The 19914-nt window shown below is 45.6% G+C and overlaps 2 protein-coding genes across 7 annotated transcripts; both read right to left on the minus strand.

Annotated features, from left to right (window-relative positions):
- Positions 1-4456: 4456 nt before the first annotated feature.
- On the minus strand, positions 4457-15089 carry CCNL2 (cyclin L2). 6 transcript variants are annotated; one of them, XM_075114027.1, is made up of 12 exons: positions 14701-14973; positions 13717-13791; positions 13324-13433; positions 12930-13050; positions 11606-11670; positions 9136-9464; positions 8690-8789; positions 8502-8606; positions 8136-8277; positions 7246-7363; positions 7069-7161; positions 4457-5824 (listed from the first exon to the last, which is right to left on the minus strand). In XM_075114027.1, the coding sequence occupies exons 7-12, from the start codon at positions 8780-8782 to the stop codon at positions 5470-5472; spliced, it is 906 nt and encodes a 301-aa protein (XP_074970128.1). In that variant the 5' UTR covers positions 8783-8789; positions 9136-9464; positions 11606-11670; positions 12930-13050; positions 13324-13433; positions 13717-13791; positions 14701-14973; the 3' UTR covers positions 4457-5469. The 6 variants fall into 6 exon arrangements, with proteins under 6 accessions (XP_074970128.1, XP_074970125.1, XP_074970126.1 ...); XM_075114024.1 differs by lacking the exon at positions 9136-9464 and having other exon boundaries at positions 14701-15089; XM_075114025.1 differs by having other exon boundaries at positions 8690-9464; positions 14701-15056.
- Positions 15090-15404: 315 nt separating this feature from the next.
- MRPL20 (mitochondrial ribosomal protein L20) lies at positions 15405-19272 on the minus strand. The gene is made up of 4 exons (XM_075114030.1): positions 19121-19272; positions 17783-17893; positions 17436-17513; positions 15405-15910 (listed from the first exon to the last, which is right to left on the minus strand). The coding sequence occupies exons 1-4, from the start codon at positions 19205-19207 to the stop codon at positions 15737-15739; spliced, it is 450 nt and encodes a 149-aa protein (XP_074970131.1). The 5' UTR covers positions 19208-19272; the 3' UTR covers positions 15405-15736.
- Positions 19273-19914: the final 642 nt, after the last annotated feature.

A 19914-nucleotide genomic window follows, 5' to 3' on the forward strand; every position in this document is an offset into this window, starting at 1 on the left:
ATAATTATTAAAGTGATAGTCTGTGGGTAAACCAGGTAAAGTAAGGTTTAAAACAGACGCTCCCTCTGACTAAGTGGTTTTGAGTCACCAATCCACAGCCTTCAGGTCAGAATTTGGTTTGAGCAGACTCTGGGAAGTCAAACACAGAAAGAGTAGCCCCCCTTCAAAAAGAGGGGCACAAAAGACTCTCATAAACCAGAGCCATGAGCTGTTTCGGTACTTCAGAGCTGGCCATATCAGATCTTAAGCAGGTTGCAGAGGTGGCAACGGACTCTAGAACCTCTGGCCAGACTCCGGTGGCAGACAGAGTGAGCTCAGCAAGGACGGTGGACCGTTCCTGGCAGAAGTTGAACCTCTCTCCTGATTTTCCCAGAGGTGCAAAGGGCTCAGCACGGCTGCGATGCCTGCACTGAAGCTTATGGTAAATCTCAGTTAAAGCCTCCCTTCCAAATATCTAACAGGGAATTGAAATCTGCTTTTCTCATCTGATCTCAAAAATTCCAAGCCCTGTTGTTCATTCAGTTATTCTTTAATCCTGTCACCCGCTGGCTTCCTACCCTTGGCTCACCCCATGTGGGGGGATCTTTCCCTCGTGGTCGCCACCTGCCTGGCACACGCTGAGCTAGAAGTTGTTCTAGATCTGAGGAACTCATTCTTTAGGCTCTCACCTGCAAAAAAGGAAAGCTTCGCCAGCTGATGCAAATACCCATCCGAAGGCGCGACCTCCCCCCGGCACGCGGCGTTTGTAGCTGCGGAGTGCAGTGCTGAGGAGGGCTTAGCCCAGAGGATTGTTTCCCACGGAAGAACTTAGATGCGCTGCCAGCGCAGGAAGGCGGCTTTATCTGAGGGAGGGAACCGTAGCCTGGCCAGGACTGTAGCATCTTCTAAGTCAGAGGTTTCGGCAAGCGCTGTCCCTACAAAGCTGCTGGCCAGTGAGATAACCTCTCTGCAAGCAGAAGGAACTGCATGCGAACACCAGGTACAGGGAGACCAGAGGGGTAACCTGAGGGACGTGCTGATGAGCAAGAGCCGTGCTGCAGCCTTCAGATGTTCAGAAAACAGAAGACATAACTCACCTTAAGAGCCGAGACGTGTATATGCGTGTACCTACAGATGTGGTGGGTTATTTTAGGTACACGTAAGCGTCTTGCCTTCTCTTTGCTGAGCCTGATACACAGAGAGCTGTGGTTTTTGATCTTTGTAACCATAAGAACTAGAATTTTTCCGCTTTCTTAAAATGAAACACAGATTCTCTCACAATTTCTTACCCAGTAGGGCTACAGGTTGCAAACCAGTTCTAAATATTGTATGATCTGTGATCTTTAGCCGCGGGGGGTGGCTAAAGAAAAGGATTGGTCTTGGTGGTACGAATGCAGGGAAGCTACTACGCGCAGGTCTCAGCTGGAGGAACAGTCAGGTCAGAGGTTGTCGTATTTTGTGACAAGGACTTAGACTATGTCTGGATTCAAGGACAGGCCTAACACAAGCCCGCGCCGCTTCTCCAGCTTCCTGAAACATGCACTAGCTCAAACACGAGTGGTTTCTAGAAAAGAGCAGCTGAGCCTTTGGTAAATAGTGAAATGATGGCTGAGCAGGACTACACATCATTTATTCTGTGCTCAGCTCCGCTGACTAGGAAAACGGGTAGAAGTTAAAGAACTAACAGGTTCGGAAAGCGAGGCTGACGGAAGGGCGATTTCCAGAGTCGTGGTTGGGGTAGAGGCTGCCTCTTTATACCATTTCACGTGAACCACCAGTTCTGCCAGAGTGCAGCCGCTTCCGATCGCTACCCCGTGGGATGACCCCAAGGTGAAGGATGTTTTTCTACTAAGACAAAAAGCAGCCCTGTAGGAAACCCTGAGAAAAGCAACTGATAATCAGATGTAAAGAGACAAAACGTAGGGGTGTAAGAGGGCGCTAAGCACATGTGAGGAACAACAAAATGACTTGACACACTATTTATCATTTTTCTCCAAAGACTGGGCCCATTTCTTTTTTTCCAGGCTCTTTCACACGACTGCGGCCAACGCCATCCACCTGACAGCCGCCACAGGAGCTCTGCTTACAAGAGATTCGGTGAACAAATGCAAACCGGTGCCAAGAACAGGGAAGAAAACCTGTCAGCTCCATTAGCGGAGCTTCCGGCCTGCTGCTTGTCAGCAGCGCTTCCCCGAGTCGTCTCGACAGTTCCCCGGGGCTGGCTCACAGCAAAACCACCGCAGATGTTTCAGAGTGGATGAACATTTTCACACCCCAAGAGCTGGCACCTAGCCCGTTTCTCCTCTCCACGCGTCAAGGTCCTCACGAACCACAGATCCGTGATCTCCCAGAGATCGGCTCTGTTACCTCTGCAGGTCGTTCGTTATTGCACGGGGGAAGAGGACCGGAGCCGTCGCTGTTCGTGGACTTCTGCGGAGCGGTGGACGTTATCAGCTGGCGAGGTGCCTAAACTAACAGCATGCCCAGGACTCCTAACTTCACGGCAACACGGATTTAATTCAAAGGTTCGTAAGCTGACCACTGCGAAGAGCGCAAATTGAAACGCTGGAACGACTGCTGCAGAATGCCGAGCAGTTATTTTCAGAGTGAAACATGGCAGATCCTACAGTTATTAGCACTCAGCCCAGTAAATGCTGAAAAACTACGTGCTGGTAGGTTCCCCTAGCGTTACCAGGCGCACGACGCCAGGCAGCAGGCGCAGCTCCGCTGAACAGAGGTGCGCCTGCTCCCGTGGGTGAATCGGCTCCCGTATTTCAGCAGTTCTGCCTTGCACTTCCTTTAGCTACTCCAAGCATCTTCTCCCAAACCCACCTCACTGCCCAGGCACTCCCCGCACCATCCTGCACGGGGGCTTTTGCTGGCAAAGGCAGATCGTTCTCGTCCAGAACAGGACATCTCCTAACCCTGTGATATAATCCCTTTTGTTTTGGAACAAAACCACTTTGATGTAAAAATACACACGCTTTCTCCCTTGTCTCCACCTCTCCAGAATTTCACAAGTGTACTAGGAAGTAGGTAACTATTTATTCAGCACTGTACGTAAGCGCAGTCGTTTATAGAACATAGAGGCTGATTCTTATGCCAAGTGGCAGTCTATCCACGCAGGGAAGAGTACAGAGCCTGCGGCTTACCTTTATCCTTGTCCCTGCTACCTGCGCTGGAGGAAGGTCATGTCTGTAGCCAGCAGAACTGAGACTTAACTAAGGTAATTCCTCTTAAAGCCTTTCTGGAGGAGGCTGCAGCTGTGAAACCTGCCTCCCCGTATGTCGCTTACGTCAGGGACTGGACGAGAGGCAATTCCGGAAGCATCTGGGGCAGAATGAAGTAATTGAACAGGGAAACACCAACTACTTTTTAGAACTGGAATTAGTAAACAGAGATTTGAGGTTGACCTGCTCCAAGTAATACCCAGGCAGTAAGAATTAGACTTAAAATGGGAACTCTCTAGAGAACATTGTTACCTCAGCTTGTTCGTGTTTGAATAGATTTAAGTTACTTTCTGACTCACATTACGCCTGAGCTACTTTAATACTTTGACTTCTGCTCAATTTTCCAGCATGCCAACTACGAGATGACTGGTTTCCACCTGTGTGCAGAGGTCAAGTCAAGGCAGAGAGTTTCTGATTCAGAAACAGATTAACTTCCATTCCATAACAGTGCTCTGGTGAAGCTCCAAGGAGCTTCTGTCCGCTGCCTCTCTCCATTACATGTCTCTTCTCAGCTGAGGCGTAACTGGAACTATGGTAAAGAATTACAAACCAACTAGTGCTACTGCAAGGTGACCAGGAACTAACCGGTCCTGCCCCTGCACAGGAAATGGGGGCATCCACTGAAACTATCCAGTAACGATGCCTTTCGAACAGGTAACTGTCGTGTAAAGTAGTAATTCCTGTTGAGGAATGTCAGAAGGTGCTGCAGAGCCAAAAGCGTCACTTAATTCAAACAAAGATTAGTCAAGTTTGCAGATACAGCCACTGCTAATGACAGAGTAATCCCTAGGCCACCTCCACCTCAGGAAAGCGGCAGGCTAGAGGTTCACTGAAGGAAGGCCGACTGCAAAGCCTTTCAGCTGCCTTCCCTCCATATTAAAAATTATGAAGATTGCCATGAGACTGCTTTGGATTTAAAAGCAGTAGGGAGAGTCACGCTGAGGCACCTACAAGACTGACCACAAAACCCTAATGCACCTTGTTTCCCCTGGAGCAGACAGAAGTTTAACCAGCAGGCAGTGGTTCTAGTAAGATCTGCTCAGAGCCTGAAAGGCTCCAGTAGCAGCACCAGTCTGCTCCTCCAGGACAGGCCCAGCATGACATCTGCTACACTTGTATTCAGGGTGTAACAACTTAGGCTAGTCTTAAATTTACTACAATTTGATCATCTCTGCACTCAGCACCAAACTTCTTTCCTTATGAGTAGGCACAGTGGTACAGCTCATAAGAAACTACTATCAAGTGAATTTAATAGAAAATCAAATACTTTAATGAAATTAGGGAGCATGAGAGTAACAGCTCAGATATACCACTAGAACTGATACTACTGGGCTGTGGGGTTTTCGCTATTGTTTTTTTAAATGCTCTGTTCTTCAACAAGCATGCAGATTGACAAACTACTAATTCTTCAGAGTGTCAAAGATCCTGAGTAAAGAATTTTAAACCACTTAAAACGTATATATAGGAAATGTCTTATGAGCTGGTGGCCCGCACACAGCATTGCACAGATAAAAATATACTACTCTCAATACACAGAGCTAAATACTTTCACATTTATCAGAATTTTCTACACAAGTCTTTTGATAGAATTCAAGTTTTGAATTTTCTGTATATATCTTCCACCTGCATTAAACAAATGCTTATTTACATTGTGGATAAAGTGTAAAGGCTAGTAAGGCCATATTCCCATACTGTACTGTAACACTGCAAAATATATATACACATATATAACCTAATATAGGCAACAGTTCTAAAAAAAGTCACCTTACATCTGTACAACATAATTGAGTCAGTATGAAAAGACAGCTTTGTTAGCACCAAGCCACTCGAATGGTTTTTATAGGAACTGTCTTGAGCCTTCTAGTTCCACAGGAAAGGACTGCTCAGCACAGTATTCCAACTACTGAGCAACGGAGGTCCCGCTTGCAGAACTGGAAGTCCCAAGGAACACTCCACTGCACTACGCTATGCAAATTACTAAAGAGCAGGCATAGGAGCATCCAGAGACAAGTTCTGCAGTGTTATTAGGCAACACTCCAGCAGAACAGTCACCAAGACATTTATCAGGTTAAGTCTTTCACATCATCCTGTCTGGTTAGTATCTTTCCTCTGGATTAATGACAGCAAGTACAGAATTGCCAGCAGAATGGACATTACTCAAGCAAGGTGGTTTACAAGCCAGGTTAACCCTATGCTGCAGAGACCAAGTGGGAAAGAGCTCCACTGCTTAAATTCCAAAGGAAAGAACTTTTTGCTTTATTCATCGCCTATGCCTACTGTGGCCAGGATGGTCTCGGTCATAGCGATGACTCGCTCGCTCGTAGGAGCGTGAACGCTCATGCCGGTGATTTCTGTAGTAGTGACTCTTCTTCTTGTACTTCCCCGAGTGGTCGGAGCGCTCCCGGGATCGGCTCCTGGAACGCGACGAACTCCTGCTGCGTGATTTCCGTGGTTTGTGTGTTGAGTATTTGTAGTCTTTCGATTTCTTGTAACTTCTCACCTTGGAACCTTTGTAGCTAGCACTGTGGTTGAACTGCCTTGGAGGAGAGTCACTGCGGCTCCTGGAACGGCTGTGGGATTTGGAACCACTTGATGTGGAGTAACTTTCACTTTTCCTAAGGTAAAAGAACAGCAGAGAAAGCATGTAACTTCCTTAATATTAACTAGAATTACTCCGTTGCTGTTAGTGCCGATATGTAGTCACAATACATACGCACACTTTAAGTACCATATAGACAAGTGCTTCTCACTTACAGAGCCAAGGCGGGCAAGCGCGGTTTAGACCAGGCACTTGATTCTGCATTCAGTTGTTCAGTACCCCATGAAAACTAACCCCGTGTCCCAGACTTGATCACACTGACTTTTGAGAAACTCAAATCCGTGTGGAGTAGTCATGTCTCCATTTTAGATTTTTTCCTTCGCTACTTAAGACACACGTCACTAGCTAAGAGCAACTGCCCGACTCAAAGCGCTGCCAACAAGACAGAAAACTGCCTCTCCTGCCTCAGTTATAGCAATGCTGTTACCAAAATGCCCCAGTGTGGAGCTGATGTTCCTTTCCATCTCTCTGACTATCCCTCTATGGGTAGCATGGTTATATGCCAAGCTTTAAAGTCAAAGGCAGTACAGAAAGCAGATTTTAAAGATGTTTCATTAATTTCAGATAAGCTACTAAAATGCAAGTTTGATTACAGATTTTAAGAATTTTAATCAGCAGGTTTTCGCTTTGGTTTTTTCCATACACACATTAATACAAAGCCACGCTTCTACCACTACACACCCAAACCCGATGGGATGCAGATTGTTGAATAAGAAGTCACACTTGCATTGACTGAGGGGTATGAGTCTCTACTACTCTCAATGACACAGAAAACAGGATCATTTTGTCTCATAAATTAAGGTTTTTCAGGAGCAACTACCAACGAGACCAAGGCTGGAGTCGAGAGTTCACCTGCTGCGGAAAATGCTTTAACCACTCCAGTACAGTTCAGTTAAAACACAAGGCCGTAGCCACAAACACCCAGCTTTAAAGATAAAACACCCAAACCAACAAGCAAACCCTGCTGCTCGGTGCAATGTATGCCTCCAAAAGACATGCTGACATTCAAAAACCTCCTGATACGCTTACACCCTCCTTTTGATCTATTTGGCACAGGCATGACAAGGTCAGACACCGCACCTCCCTTGACCTGTGAGCCGAACCAGTACAACTCTTAGTCAGAGCATTTCTGGAGCTTTAACCGGCAGCGCATACTGCTATGTTATTTCACAGCCTCCTGTTAAGAAACTACCAAAGCTCGTTCTGTGAAATTTTAGTCCAGGAGCTTCTCACAGCACGTGCTTTTGCAACAGTACAAACCTGTGCTTAGGGGATGCGGATCTGGATGGAGATCTTGAATAACTTTGATCTCTACTTCCACTTCGACTTCTGCTTTCTCTTCCTTTCTGAACGCTGCAAGACAGTAACGGGTAAGTTATTCTGCTTAAAGTAGTAATGGGAAAAAAACCCCAAACTACTTCATTATGAAATCCGTACCCATTTACTGGGCTATTTGAACTCGTTCTTTTTGCTCCCTCTGCTTTCCTTTTAGCATTCTTCATTGCCTGAAGAGGTAGCGGCGAAGGCTTATTTCCTTTAACCTCTTTTGGAGACTCTACAAAAAACCAAACCTTCGTTATCTTATTTTGAAAGTATGGGTAGTGACCGAAAGAAGAACTGAAGCCTCCCCTCGCCCCGTTTCAACATCTTTGTAATAACCAGTACTGTATAGGCGTAGTTCGCACACACATGCACACGCAGCCGCCCCCGGGAAGGATGTCTGAAGAAGTTCACAGAGGCAGAAGTTAATCTGAAACACTTCAGCCAAAACACCAGGGAGTTACTGGCAGGAGTAGTACTGCTTTCAAAGCCACCGCAAGAGGTAGAACAGCAATGTCCCTTTCTTGCCAATTACTCGTTATCTTTTAACAGTAAAGCGAGGACGAAGGTTTAAGTGTTATCTTCTAGACAAGGCATGCACCAGACTGGAAACCTGTACCGAGTATACAGGAGAACATTCCCCCATTCGTCACCCTAAAACACTACTCCTGCTGGAGTTCCTAATCCTACCTATGCTTTAATATTCCTTTAGCATAACATTGCAAGTATTTGTGCAAGTTTATTGCAAAACCACATATAGTACGGGGACTTGCTTTTGTAAGTTTAAACTAGCCTTAAGTTAAGCCTAATTTGATTGTAGCCTTTATGTGTTTCAGGAAATTACAAAATTACAATGCTATGCAAAATCTGCCATTTGAATAGTTACTAGAAGCCGGCTAAAAAACAAAACTAACCCACAAACAAAAACCACACCATATACGCATCCCAAATGGGTAAATATTCATTTAAATGAGAGAGTTATTAAAAAGAAGTTACCCACTACTTACCGTTTTTCGGGATAGGGGAAAATCCTGATGTGTTATCCAAACTTGGGGCTCCCTCAGGAACTAGACCTTTAGCTTGTGCTTTTGCCTCTTCAATAGCCAATTTCTTCTTTTCTACTTTACTTTCCAGATCAGATAAATCAACCTGTGAACACAGGAGCATTGCTTATGATAAAACTTAGTAAACTAGACTTTCTGCTTGCATACTTACAGCAGGGGGAATCTAAAGAGACCCAGACACTGTGACTACTATCCCGTTCCGCTTCATGTACCAGCCTTGCAGCTAGTTTCAAATGGGATATGGTTTTCCAACTCATGTTCTAAGCAGAAGCCTTTAATAAAGGCTCACAATACGAAAGAGAAGCAAACCTTTTTCCGAGTATAGAGCTGCAAAATTTTTAAGCAGATTTCTTGAATTTCTTCCTCTGTTGCTCCAAAGAGTAAAAACCAGTGTGGACGATTAGGAAGTGGAATCTGAAAGGGAGGGGAAGACACTCAGTTTTCTGCCTCGATTAGAAAACCTAACAAACCTGAAATTAATGGAACTGTACGCTCACCTCTAGCGTCCTAGCTGCGAGGTAAATACAGGCACAGGCAATGCTTTCTGGCTGGAATCTTACAAAGACATCTGTTCTCAGGCTATCATTCATGTAATTCCTGAAAGACAGGATATCAGGCAAATTACATGGCACTGCAAAGTTGTTTGGTGTTTTGGGTTTGGTTTTTTTTTTTTTTTTAACTTCTACAAGGACTATTTCTTTCTGCATTCAGTTACTACACTTCAACATTATACTCCTGTAAATCTAAAGAAAAGCTGAATGATTTTACTAAAACAATTTTAAAACCCCCTCAAGGGGAGGAATGTGTGATGGAAATTAAGTTTGACTGACTGCCAAAAATTCAGTTGTGAAAAGAGAACCAATTTTAACTTCACTTTTCCCTCTGGATCTCTACTGGCCTGCTCTCATGCAATAGACAAGTTATTTTCATCAAGACAACACACAATATAATCTGAAGTACTCCGTTATAGACTTTTAGGTTCACACGTTTCTCTGCAACAGAGCTGAACCCAGACAGTTTGCTGAAAGCTGTAGTTCTCCCGTGAAAACGTAGTCCACTTCAGCACATGTCAAGTTCCACTGGAAGGGGTCCCTTCTCCTTCGGAAGCATTATTTTCCATCCAGAACAGAATTCTTTTTGATGCAATAAGCAGCCATAGAAGAAATCAGGGTGTTTGGGAACATCAGTTCAGGACAACACTCAGTATTCAGGCAGATCTCCTCTTTGGCACATGAAACACGGTTTCCAAATTGTCCCATTTCAGTAAGGTTGCTTAAAATGAATATTCACAGAATGAGAAAACTGTAAAATATTGCATATATTCCAGTCAGTACACTTAAGCATTATTCTTCTAAATCTTAAATACACAAAGTAACTTCCTCTGAATCTGTCAGCTGATGTGCTTAAAAAAAAAATCTAGATTTTTGAGCACTTGACTTAAGTGAAGTATCAGATGGGGAAAGCTAAAACCACACACAGTGAGAGTCCTCAAAATAATACACTTTCTGAAAGTGGTAATGAACCATGTGGGTACCCAGTATACAAGGATTCACTAGCCCCCAAGACATCCAAACCAGAGACCACAGTCCAAATGCTTGTAACCAGTTTACACAGGACAGATAAAAGCAACTTGAATCCCAAGAGTATCAAACTCCCACCTGCCCCACTTGCCTCACATTCTCATTTACATGAAAAGCAACTGCTACCCCAGAGAAGCAATGCTAAACATCAGCTCATCCTTCTGGGAGAAAGGAACTTCAAAACCTATTTTTCTTGTCCCACTACAAAGAGAGCACAAACCTTTTGGCAAAAGAAGCGATAAAGAAAAGTGGTACTTCAACCATCTGGAAGTCATACAGCCTTTTTCTAATTTGCCAAATTGAAAAACATGCCTACTTCCAAGTTTGGCCTCTGCCTATTTTCCCTGTGGGCTCAGGATCAGACACATGAGGAAATGAATCCTTGTCACAATATTTTAAGAAAAAGGTAATGTTGTAAAAATGCACATTTCAAAAAAATACTGGATATCCACCAGTTTTCAGGTACTGGAAGCAACAAGCATCAGTACACAAATACGTTATTTTAACATCTGAACCGTTTCTCAATTGGGGTAATTTTATCCCTCCTCCTCGCCTACCCCTCCTTTCGTAACAAGTAGAGAACTGGTAATGAGTAGTCCGTAACTCATATTTCAGTACTTCATGCAACAGTACTGGGAAATCTGGCAGAGGGATGTTCTGCTACGTCCTAAGTGTTACATTTGACTCCAAGTTTCACACATCTATTCAAATGTTTTCTAACTAGTTTACAAACAGAAACTAGACTTCAGGTTTTTTTCCTGTTAATTCATCCCTTTAAGACTTAAATCCCACCTTAATTTGCTTTATCATTTAAGAATACATCATTTTAACAGTTATAACACATTAAAAAAATCTTTCAGAACTTCAACAATCAGGTTATAAAATATACAACAGTCAAAATGCACAACAAAAAGAAAAGTATAAGCACAAGAAGCAGTTGGCCAGTTACTATACTATCACGTATATACCACCTGTCTAGAGTCAGCCTTCTCTTTGTAGAGCCTGCTTTGGTTTGACTGAAGACGGCAGCTATCCCTGCACCATAGCGCTTGGGCAGCAGAGGAGAAGTCTTAGTCACTTACCCTCAGAGGCTACCCTTTGATTAAAAGAGTACAGAAAAGAAAAGTCAAAACTGGTTCTCTGCACACAGGTCACAGTACCAGACAGTTCAGTCAGCAGAAATATGATTTTTGGATTCACTAAAGGTTCTTAAACCATAGTGTTGTTAAAAAGCACTACTGTTTAAAAGCATTATTTATTTGTTAAGTTTAAGACCTGGAATTTTACATAAGCTTCCCATTCCCAAGCAAATCTTTACTGTAATGAGAGCAACAAGGCAGAGGACATTTCTTGGCAAACATGAAAACATTTGAATTTACCCAGTCTCAGAATCTGACATCTCGCATTATCCATGTAAGATAAAAGAATTTAGCTGTGCTGAGTTTTTGATACACCTGTAATCAAGCTCAAGGTCTGGGAAAAGCCACTTCCCAGCACTGGCAGCAGACTTTAACTACACAAAATTTTCTCTGAAGAATAAAAAACCCAAGAAAACCCTATAACGCACTCAACATTTTCCCTTCAGCTGAAAAGTGAAAGCAGAGAGGAGGGAAGTGAGAAGTCAGGGTGCAAAGCTACCTTACCATTAAAACAGTGCCTCTAACTAAAGAGGCCGATCAACATTTGGGTAGTAGTTTGGGGCACGCCAAGAAACACTGGAGCTGTCTGGCATGGCCCACAATCATTTCTGAGCAATGCTGCCCAGAATGCCTCAAGTGACATATTTCTGCTACTGCCCCTGCTGGTCTCTTAAAACAAAGAAAATCAACTTACCATGAAGTCTGGACCAGGTGTTGGTTACGTTCACATTCTAATACCTGAAGGTACATAACGATTATCTGGAAGATATGGGTTATTGAGTTATTAACAAGAATCTTGAGAGCCACCTACTTATTCCAGAGGGACATCCATGAGGCACCTGTTATTCTCTTTCAAGTTCTAAAACACTCCACATGACAGAGTGTTTGCAACATCCCCAGTGTTAATCCAAACAGCTTCTGCTCTCCAATGCAAAAGTTTGCAGGAGTTTGCCACTCCGCCAGATCTGACCTTCCTAGCTCTCCGTCTTCTGAGCTCAGTCATCATGCTATTCATCTAGATGTCTTGTCTTCAACTGTGTTCAAGCTAGGTATGTTCTCCTATCCAATTCATGACTCCTTTTTAGCTGTAACTTGGGAGAAAATATTGCTAGCTGCAATAAGCAGTAACAGAAGTATAACAGTATTTGCAGAGAATGGATCTAACCTGTTGTGTGCCACTGGCTTATTCGGTTCTAGTTTTTCTCCTTAGATTTAAAAAGAAAACAAGGATGCAAATAAAGACTAGTAGCAAAAATTCATACCAATTAACAAACAAGTACAGTTGTCCTCTGGGGTGCTGATAGCATGAGTGAATTGTGAAAGTCAAGTAGGCTTAAAAAGACCTTAAGACAGCAGTAGTGTTTAAAGGAAGAAAGAAGATGATCTCAAGTTCTGGTGGCACAGAAGTAGGAGGTTCTTTCACCACACTTAGCCACTCAAGGCATAAGGCTAATGGTACTAAAGCACCAACTTAAACATTTGCAGTAGTTACATCCTCCGAGTCTCATCCTCATCTCACATGTGATACTTAAATATTGAGAATTGTCTCATTTCTACTCAAGCTCTTCACACCTGAGTGTTCTTTTTAGAACATAAGCACCACTATCTAGTTCATATGGGTTTAATAACCTCAGCGTGTTTCCACAAGGAGTGATCATGACATGTTGTTTCTGATAATAGGATATCACAACCCTTGGTCTCCAAACTCCTTTCTGCTTAAGATTCTATGGTTAGTTTACTTTTTTCTAACACCAAAGCTACCTACTTATATAATTTGACTTCAAGGAACACTTAGCATCTGCATCCACCTCCAGCCGTCATTCAGCAGTGATACAAGACCAACTAGTAAGAGTTTCTTAAATGAGAAAGAAGACATCAGGATCATAAGAAGCTAGATTTACTGAATTAACTAGCATTATCATGTACAGACCATAGATCTTCCATGCAGTTAAGCAGTCTACTCAAGGCATTTATAGCATATGAAACACTGATATAAAGTTAACTTATACAGTACAAACCTTATGAGGGTGCTTTACATGAACACAAAATCCCAACTCCTTTAACACTCTTCTTTCTGCCTTAATAATTTGATTCTTTAAGTTCACATATTCTTGATCCAGTATTAGAGGCACAGGTTTTCTGCAAGACAATTTCAGATTCTGAAGAAGATAATCTTAACCTCAAAGAGTAGTCATTGCAGGTGAAATTGGGTTTGTGTAAAAGTAAGACACATCACTACTTAACACCAAAAATATTTACTGAATAAAACGAGTCAACTCACTTTTCTCTTTCATGAGATCTCTTCAAGATGTTCCCCAATTTATGAAACAAGGAATACTATCACTGGCCCATGAAATTTAATAATTTAAATACAACATAAATACTTCGGATCATTTCTAAGTTTAAGCTTACTTTTTTTCCCGTAGATGTCTAAGGCGATGGAACACGTTAATTACATCCCTTATGCGTCTTGGTGCTTCTTCGATTTTGGATGCCAGATGAACACAGGCCATTGACACATGCTGAAATATAAGTATTGCAAGATACTGATGTTTTGCTCAAATCAGGAAGTGATCGCCTCCAACAGCTTAAGGAGCGGTAACAAGAGAAAACGGTGGTAAAACAAGGAAATACTAAATATCTTCAAAATCAGTACTGCGTAGCTTTGTAAAATCATGTTGATCAATAAGTAAAATCTACAGGCCAGTTACCAACACTCTGATAGCATCCGAGCTGACAATTTGCCAAAACAGATCAAAGATTGAACAAATTTGTAGCTATATACATCTTTTAACACATTCTTACCTCCATGGAATGCTTCACGAAAGACTTGGTATAAAAAAAACGTTGAAATAGCACCTGTCCCGTAGCCATAGCCACCTAAAAAGGAAGTAACCACAATAGGTATTAACAAAACAGCTACCCATTCAAAAAAGCAATCATCTAGAATTATTTCAACAGATTTAAGTCCCAGAAGATTAGCTAATCTATATTTAAGTATGGGGGATAAGTTCAGTGGTATCTAATGAAGACTACCATCCCTACCTTGGTAACAAAATAAGTTGCCCAAAATGTTATCAACAACACAAATGCTGTCTGTAAGTCAAATACATATGTGAAATGGCAAGCTTCTTTTATGAAGTATGAATACATGCTCCAAATTAAAAACAAACAAACAAACAAACAAACGAACCAACCAACAAAAACTCACAAAAAACCCTACCCAAACACTAGAATCCAAATCCCCTGAATTTTGTACCTATACGCCAGAAAAAAACCCTACTTTTTCGGCGTGCAAGGAGGGGAGAATCTAATGATGTTATGATTTGCATATATTCATAACCCAATTTGAGCAGCTGAGGCTCGGTAGCTGGAAGATGCCTAGAAAGTTTTACACTCGGAGAGCAACGAGACTGTTTGCGACTGGAGTTCCCCAGGAAACAAAACCTTTCCGAGGCCACTACAATCAAAGGAGTCCGAGAAAGTCCTTCTTTCCGCAGATCCCGATCCCACAGGAGGCCTCGGGGAGCCCCCGCCCCGGGAGGCGGCGGGGGAAGGCGGTTACATCACCCGCTTCCTGCCACCGGCCTGCCGGGCGGGGAGGCCGCAGGCCCCGGGCTCCTGGGCGGGGAGGCCCAGCGGCTCTCGCCCCCCAAACCCCGGCCTAGAGCGGCAGCTCCCCAGCCCTCCCGCACCCGTTAACGGCGGATGGCGGCCCGCCGACGGCGCGGCCGAGGCCTAGGGAACAAAGCCCCCCGCCCGGCCTACCAGGCCGCGGCCCAGCCCCACCTGCGGCAGTCGGAGCAGGATGCCGGCCGCCTGGATGAGCTCGCAGCCGGTGACCCGCAGCTCGGTCTCGGTGTCGGGGTCGAGGCCGCTGCTCATGGAGGGGGTGAAACGCAGCGTGTGCTCGGGCAGGAGGCAGTTCTCCAGCGTGATCAGCACCCCCGAGTACAGCCGGTCGCCGATCAGCACCGCCCCGGGGCCCGGCACGGGCGCGCCACTCCCCGCTGCGGCGGATCCCACCGCCGTAGCGCCGGCGGCCTGAGGCCCCGCCGGGCCGCTGCCTCCCACCGCCACCACGGCCGCCGCGCTGCCCGAGCCCGCCGCCATTTTGTGGTGCCGCCGCCGCCTCGCCTGGCTGCGCTCTCCTTCCCCGCCGGGCGGCGCCTCAGCCCCGCCGCGCCCTCCCAACCGCCTCCGGTCGTCTCCTATTGGTGGGACGCGGCGAAGCGACGGTCGACGATTGGCTCGGCCGCTGTGACGTCTAACGCTCGCCACAGACTGAAGGCCGCGGCGTGACGCACCCGTTGGGAATTTGAACAGGGCGGAGGGGGCGGGAGTTCCGGCGTGCGCCAGCACCCTCAAGCTGCCCCCAGACCCCTCCAAGCGGGCCCCAACGCTCCAGGGTCCGCGATGACATGGCCCTCGGTAGAGGGTTTTTCCCCTAAAGTCTCCCAAAATCACCACTTAAATTATTTTTCTACTAGCAGTTACCAAAAACAAAATCTCTTTATTAAGTCCTTCACAGAACAAAAAGTGTACGTGCGCTATACACGTCATTAATGCTGGAACTTCCATAGGCCTGGCTTAGCGCTGCTAACTTCGAACCGTGGTTGCTAACTCAACACATTTCGATTACAACAACACAGGGGCAAAAGTCACCCAGGCAGAAGCATGGCACCCAGACCCACCCCTTCTTCCTTCTGGAACCATCCCTGGTGGATTTTGTTCCACGGCTACGATCTTGGCAGCAGTCGGTGAGCGAGCTGACATTGCAATACAAGTTCCTGCTTCTAACATGTATCTGCAGACTCTTAATAATTTAATAGTGGCGTACAATACGTGAAAATATCCCCTCCGGTTCTTTTCCGTCTCCCAGGGCAGCGAGGAAGCCTTCTTCTCTCCTCCTCTGGGCTAAGGCAGCTAGGGACTTGAATGTCTTTGGCTCATAAATAGCCAAATCTGCAATCATTTTCCTATTCAGCTCCACCTGGGACTAAATGCAAAAAAATTTGTTGGTTAAGTACTGTAATTTTCAGGAACAACACTGCAATGCTTAATGATTACCTGAGGTCTTAAGGCAAATTTCCTTTTTTTTTGTGCTGTACAGTTTTGGAACTACGAGTCAGAGAACTGTCAGACATGACTACCTGGCCAGGGATGTCTCATTAAGCCACAGTGTAAAATTTGTTTATTGACTTTCTCCGTGTCTGGTAGAAACAAAGAATGGTAGAATGTCTTATTTCATGGAAAGCCACGTTACAGGTTAATCCATGGCAAAATCCATGGCAAAAACAAATCCATTTGTTGCGGTTCTTAGACACATTCAAGTTTACTTGTTGTGCTAGAAGCTGCTCAGTATCTTAAAATGTGTCCTGGAGTAGAGAAAGAAAGACTGCAGCATCAAATACTCTTAACACTAGATACTGCACGGTTAACTGCACATTCTAAGAGGGAGGTATTATATAAAACAGTTTGCTGCTTTTGGATCTTTTAACAGATAACCTTACAAAAATACTGTGCTTTGAGACAAGAATCAAAGCGACACGCATCTTGAGGGGAAAAAAAAAAAGGGGAAAACAGTATGACAAGAGTGACCAGGAGAATGAGTGTAGAAATTTTAGCAATGGTATTACTTTGCAGGAAACATGTCAAAAAACCTAGAAACATCTATTTATATGAAACATAGATACAGTATTTTGTAATAACCTATAAATTTATGTGTAGTTTCACTTTAAGGAGCAGAAACGCTACTTTTTATTACAATCACAGCCAAGAGGAACAAGTTTTAACTTTACAGTTCCAGTATCAATAAATTAAAACCAATTGCCCAACATGTTTAAGAACAAGGGACAATGCACCAACTCTCTGCATTGTCACCGAAACACAAAGCTAGTAGAGAAAAGAGTAGAGATTTCTTTGGGTTGTTTTTGCTAATCCAAGCTTTGTATTTTTAAATTTTCTGAAGTAAAGGCAGCTGTCACTTAATTCCCACAGCAGCAAGAAGTGTTAAAGCATTTTACAAGCCTTTTTCTTGAAGTAAAGTTTTGGGGACAGAACAAGGCAACAATGTTCACCAGGATAAAAGGGGATTATGCATAGAAGCAAGAGAAACAGGTTTAGGGCAGAACTTAGTTCCTGAAGTGAACAGAACTCGTTTCATAAGCAGGAGGCCTTTCATCACTAGAACTAAGAAGCAGGACAGTGTTGGCAGTTCAGTCTGACAGGAGGAGCTTTTCAATCCCTCCACTGTGCTCTACGCCACTACTGCCTGCTCAGGCTCCAGTCTGGAAGTCCCCACCATTATTCTTCAAAGATTGGCAAGCGGAGGCTGCAGCTTCAATTCCTTGCAGTTGCATTTGCAGACAGTAACCAGCAACCCTTTGACATGCTTTGTCAGACTACTTGTAGTTTAAAGATTTCAGAGTTTTAAGAAATTAATTTGCCTGGCACTTCAGAAGACCTCTATCATTTTCTCCAATTTGTTGTTTCAAAGTAATTATTCTTCAGACCATCCTTACCTTAAGCAGATTGCTTATGAAAGCTGGGTATTTCAAACCATGTTCAAGAGACGCTGCTTCAATCCTAGTGATCCAGAGCTGAAAGTGTAAAAAATAACATCTTAGATGATAAAATACTTTAGAAGTAAACCTTTCATCGTGCTGATCTGCTCACATTTAGCAAATATAACATTTTCAGACCTACAGTCTTCTCAGTACAACATATACATGTATGAACTTCAGAATGTGAGCTGTTTCACCCACTGGTAAAACATTTTGAGAGAATCCTCCCCCAAGTAAGGAAAATGGCTATTTCAGTTCTGCTCTTCTCTCATTTTAATGTTTACATCTAACATTTTGCTCTTTACCGCTCTTAGGAATCTCTTTTTCTCTCTTCTGGCCTTTGTAGACTTCACAAAAGCTCTCCGAACACTTCGTACAGCCAGCTTATAGCAGCGGTTCTTCCTTCCACGAAAATGCTGAAACCAAAACAAGACGTTCTTGCTGAATTATCCTTAAGGCTGTTAAACCCTTCAGTAATACTAATATATGCTTGTTTGCATTTCACAACTCTTCATAACTAGGATCACAAAATACTTCACAAACATCAGCTAAGCCTTCAGCTGGCAAATAATGAAAATATTCTCTCTTTGATTCATAGCATGGGAAACCTGAAGCTGAAAGGTTGGAGCAGGCTGAAAAACTTCAGTCCAGCAGGAGGGAGCCAAAACCAGACCCCATTTTAGGCTGTGGTTCCAGGGGGAAGGCAACCACAAAATCATCTTCACTGCTTTCAGCCAACCCCTAAACTCACGCATTTAATCTCATTCCTGGGCTGCCCTCTCCATTTTGTCAGTACAGGGATGAGACAGGAGCCTCTGATATGTCAAAAACATTGCAGTTGTCCAAACTGAAAGCATGATGACAGAAGTTTACTGGAGCTACCTCTGACATCCATCTAACATGAAGGAGGAAGAAGAAGCCGCTGCTGCACAATCAGAGAAATAAGTAACTACTGGTAACTAATAGGTAACTACTGGTCCCATGGGCAGCTCAGGCACTGCAAGAGCAAGATGCTGTCACTCACTTCAACATTTTCCATGGCAATACTACAGCAAGACGTTCTACCTCCCAGGATGCCAACAGTCTGCCCTGGAAAAGGGTTCTTCCTGAGCCTAGGCACAATAGCCTGAACTTCAGCTGAAATCACGCTGCGAAGCAGCCTCTTTCACCTTCTAAAACGCACTTGAAGAGCCAGGTTAAAATGTGGGTTTTTTTCCCCTCCCCCGGTCCTTTGCTCAGTTAAAAAAGAGAAACAAACACCAAAACGCCACAACCAACGCCAGTCTACAGTATTTACAGACTGCTCCTCCCGTGGTGCTTGTGCTCACTTTTACTCGCACCCACCCACATGCACAGGGCACAAACGCCAGGCGCGGCCATGGCCTCCAGCTTTCATCAAACACAGGCACGTTTACACGGCGAGCAAACGCTAAACTGACGTAACTCAACTTCACGGATCCTCGACGTTTCTAGGACAAAATGAGCGCCACTATATCGCTCGCTGCCGGAGTTCCCTCAGCTGGGGAAGGACTTGGGAGCCCCCGAACGAGGCGACAGGCCGCTCGCTCCCGGGACCCGGGGGTCGGCCGCCGCCGCCGAGCGGTGAGAGCCGCGGGGCCGCCGGGGATGGCGGGGACACTCACCCGCGCATACTTGAGCACCTCCTGCACCCTCCAGAAGCGGTCGGTGAGGCGGCTGCGGAGCCAGCACGGAGCGCTCAGCAGCACCATCGCCCCAAGGCCGCCGCTTCGCCGCAACGCGACGCCCTCCGCCTTCCGGGGCGGGGAGAGGGGGGGACCGGCCCCGGCCCCGGCCCCGGCCCCGGCCCTTCCGCGGGCACCGGGATCCCCTGCACGCCCGTGCCGGGCCCACCTGCATCCCCGGGCCGCTCCGCACCCCCAGGCTCCCCTGCATCCCCGGTCTCGGCCCCCCTACGCCCCCGGGCCCCTCTGCTGAGCCGCCGGGCCCGGTACCCCTGCAGCCCCGGCCCCCCCTGCATCCCCGAGCTCGGCTCCCCCGCACCCCCGGGCTCCGTCCCCCTGCACCCCCGGGCTTCCCTGCACCCCTGGGCCGGGACCCCCAGAGCCCCCGGCCACCCCTGCACCCCCGATCTCCCCTGCATCCCCGAGCTCGGCTCCCCTGCACCCCCGGGCTCACCCCCCCCCTGCACCCCCGGCCCCCCCGTATCCCCAGGCTCGGCGCCCCTGCACCCCCGGGACCCCTGCACCCCCAGACCCCCCTGCACCCCCGGTCCTTCCTGGGCCTCTGCCCCAGTGGCGGTGGGGAGCTGTGGCTGCCGGAGTGGGGGTCCCCCTGGGCCGCGGTGTTGTGCATGCTTTCTGTTGTGCCTCAAGTGTGTATATATTCCTGGATTAAATGGAAATAGCGCAGGAGTTAGTAGTAGTCATCACATGTAGGAGCAGAAACTAACACCTGA

The sequence above is a fragment of the Phalacrocorax aristotelis genome, chromosome 19, assembly GCF_949628215.1.
Source record: "Phalacrocorax aristotelis chromosome 19, bGulAri2.1, whole genome shotgun sequence".
NCBI lineage: Eukaryota > Metazoa > Chordata > Aves > Suliformes > Phalacrocoracidae > Phalacrocorax > Phalacrocorax aristotelis.

Coding starts and splice junctions, on each gene's coding strand:
- CCNL2 (XM_075114024.1), bottom strand. CDS start 15,024: ATGGCGGCGGGCTCGGGCAGCGCGGCGGCCGTGGTGGCGGTGGGAGGC. Junction 13,051..13,323: donor AGACATCTACGGGAAAAAAA/GTAAGCTTAAAC, acceptor ATTGTCTTGCAG/AAAACCTGTGCCTCTAATAC. Junction 11,671..12,929: donor ATGTAAAGCACCCTCATAAG/GTTTGTACTGTA, acceptor CATATCTTCCAG/ATAATCGTTATGTACCTTCA.
- MRPL20 (XM_075114030.1), bottom strand. CDS start 19,207: ATGGTGCTGCTGAGCGCTCCGTGCTGGCTCCGCAGCCGCCTCACCGAC. Junction 17,894..19,120: donor AGGTGCTCAAGTATGCGCGG/GTGAGTGTCCCC, acceptor TTTTGGTTTCAG/CATTTTCGTGGAAGGAAGAA. Junction 15,911..17,435: donor TCATAAGCAATCTGCTTAAG/GTAAGGATGGTC, acceptor TTTTGCATTTAG/TCCCAGGTGGAGCTGAATAG.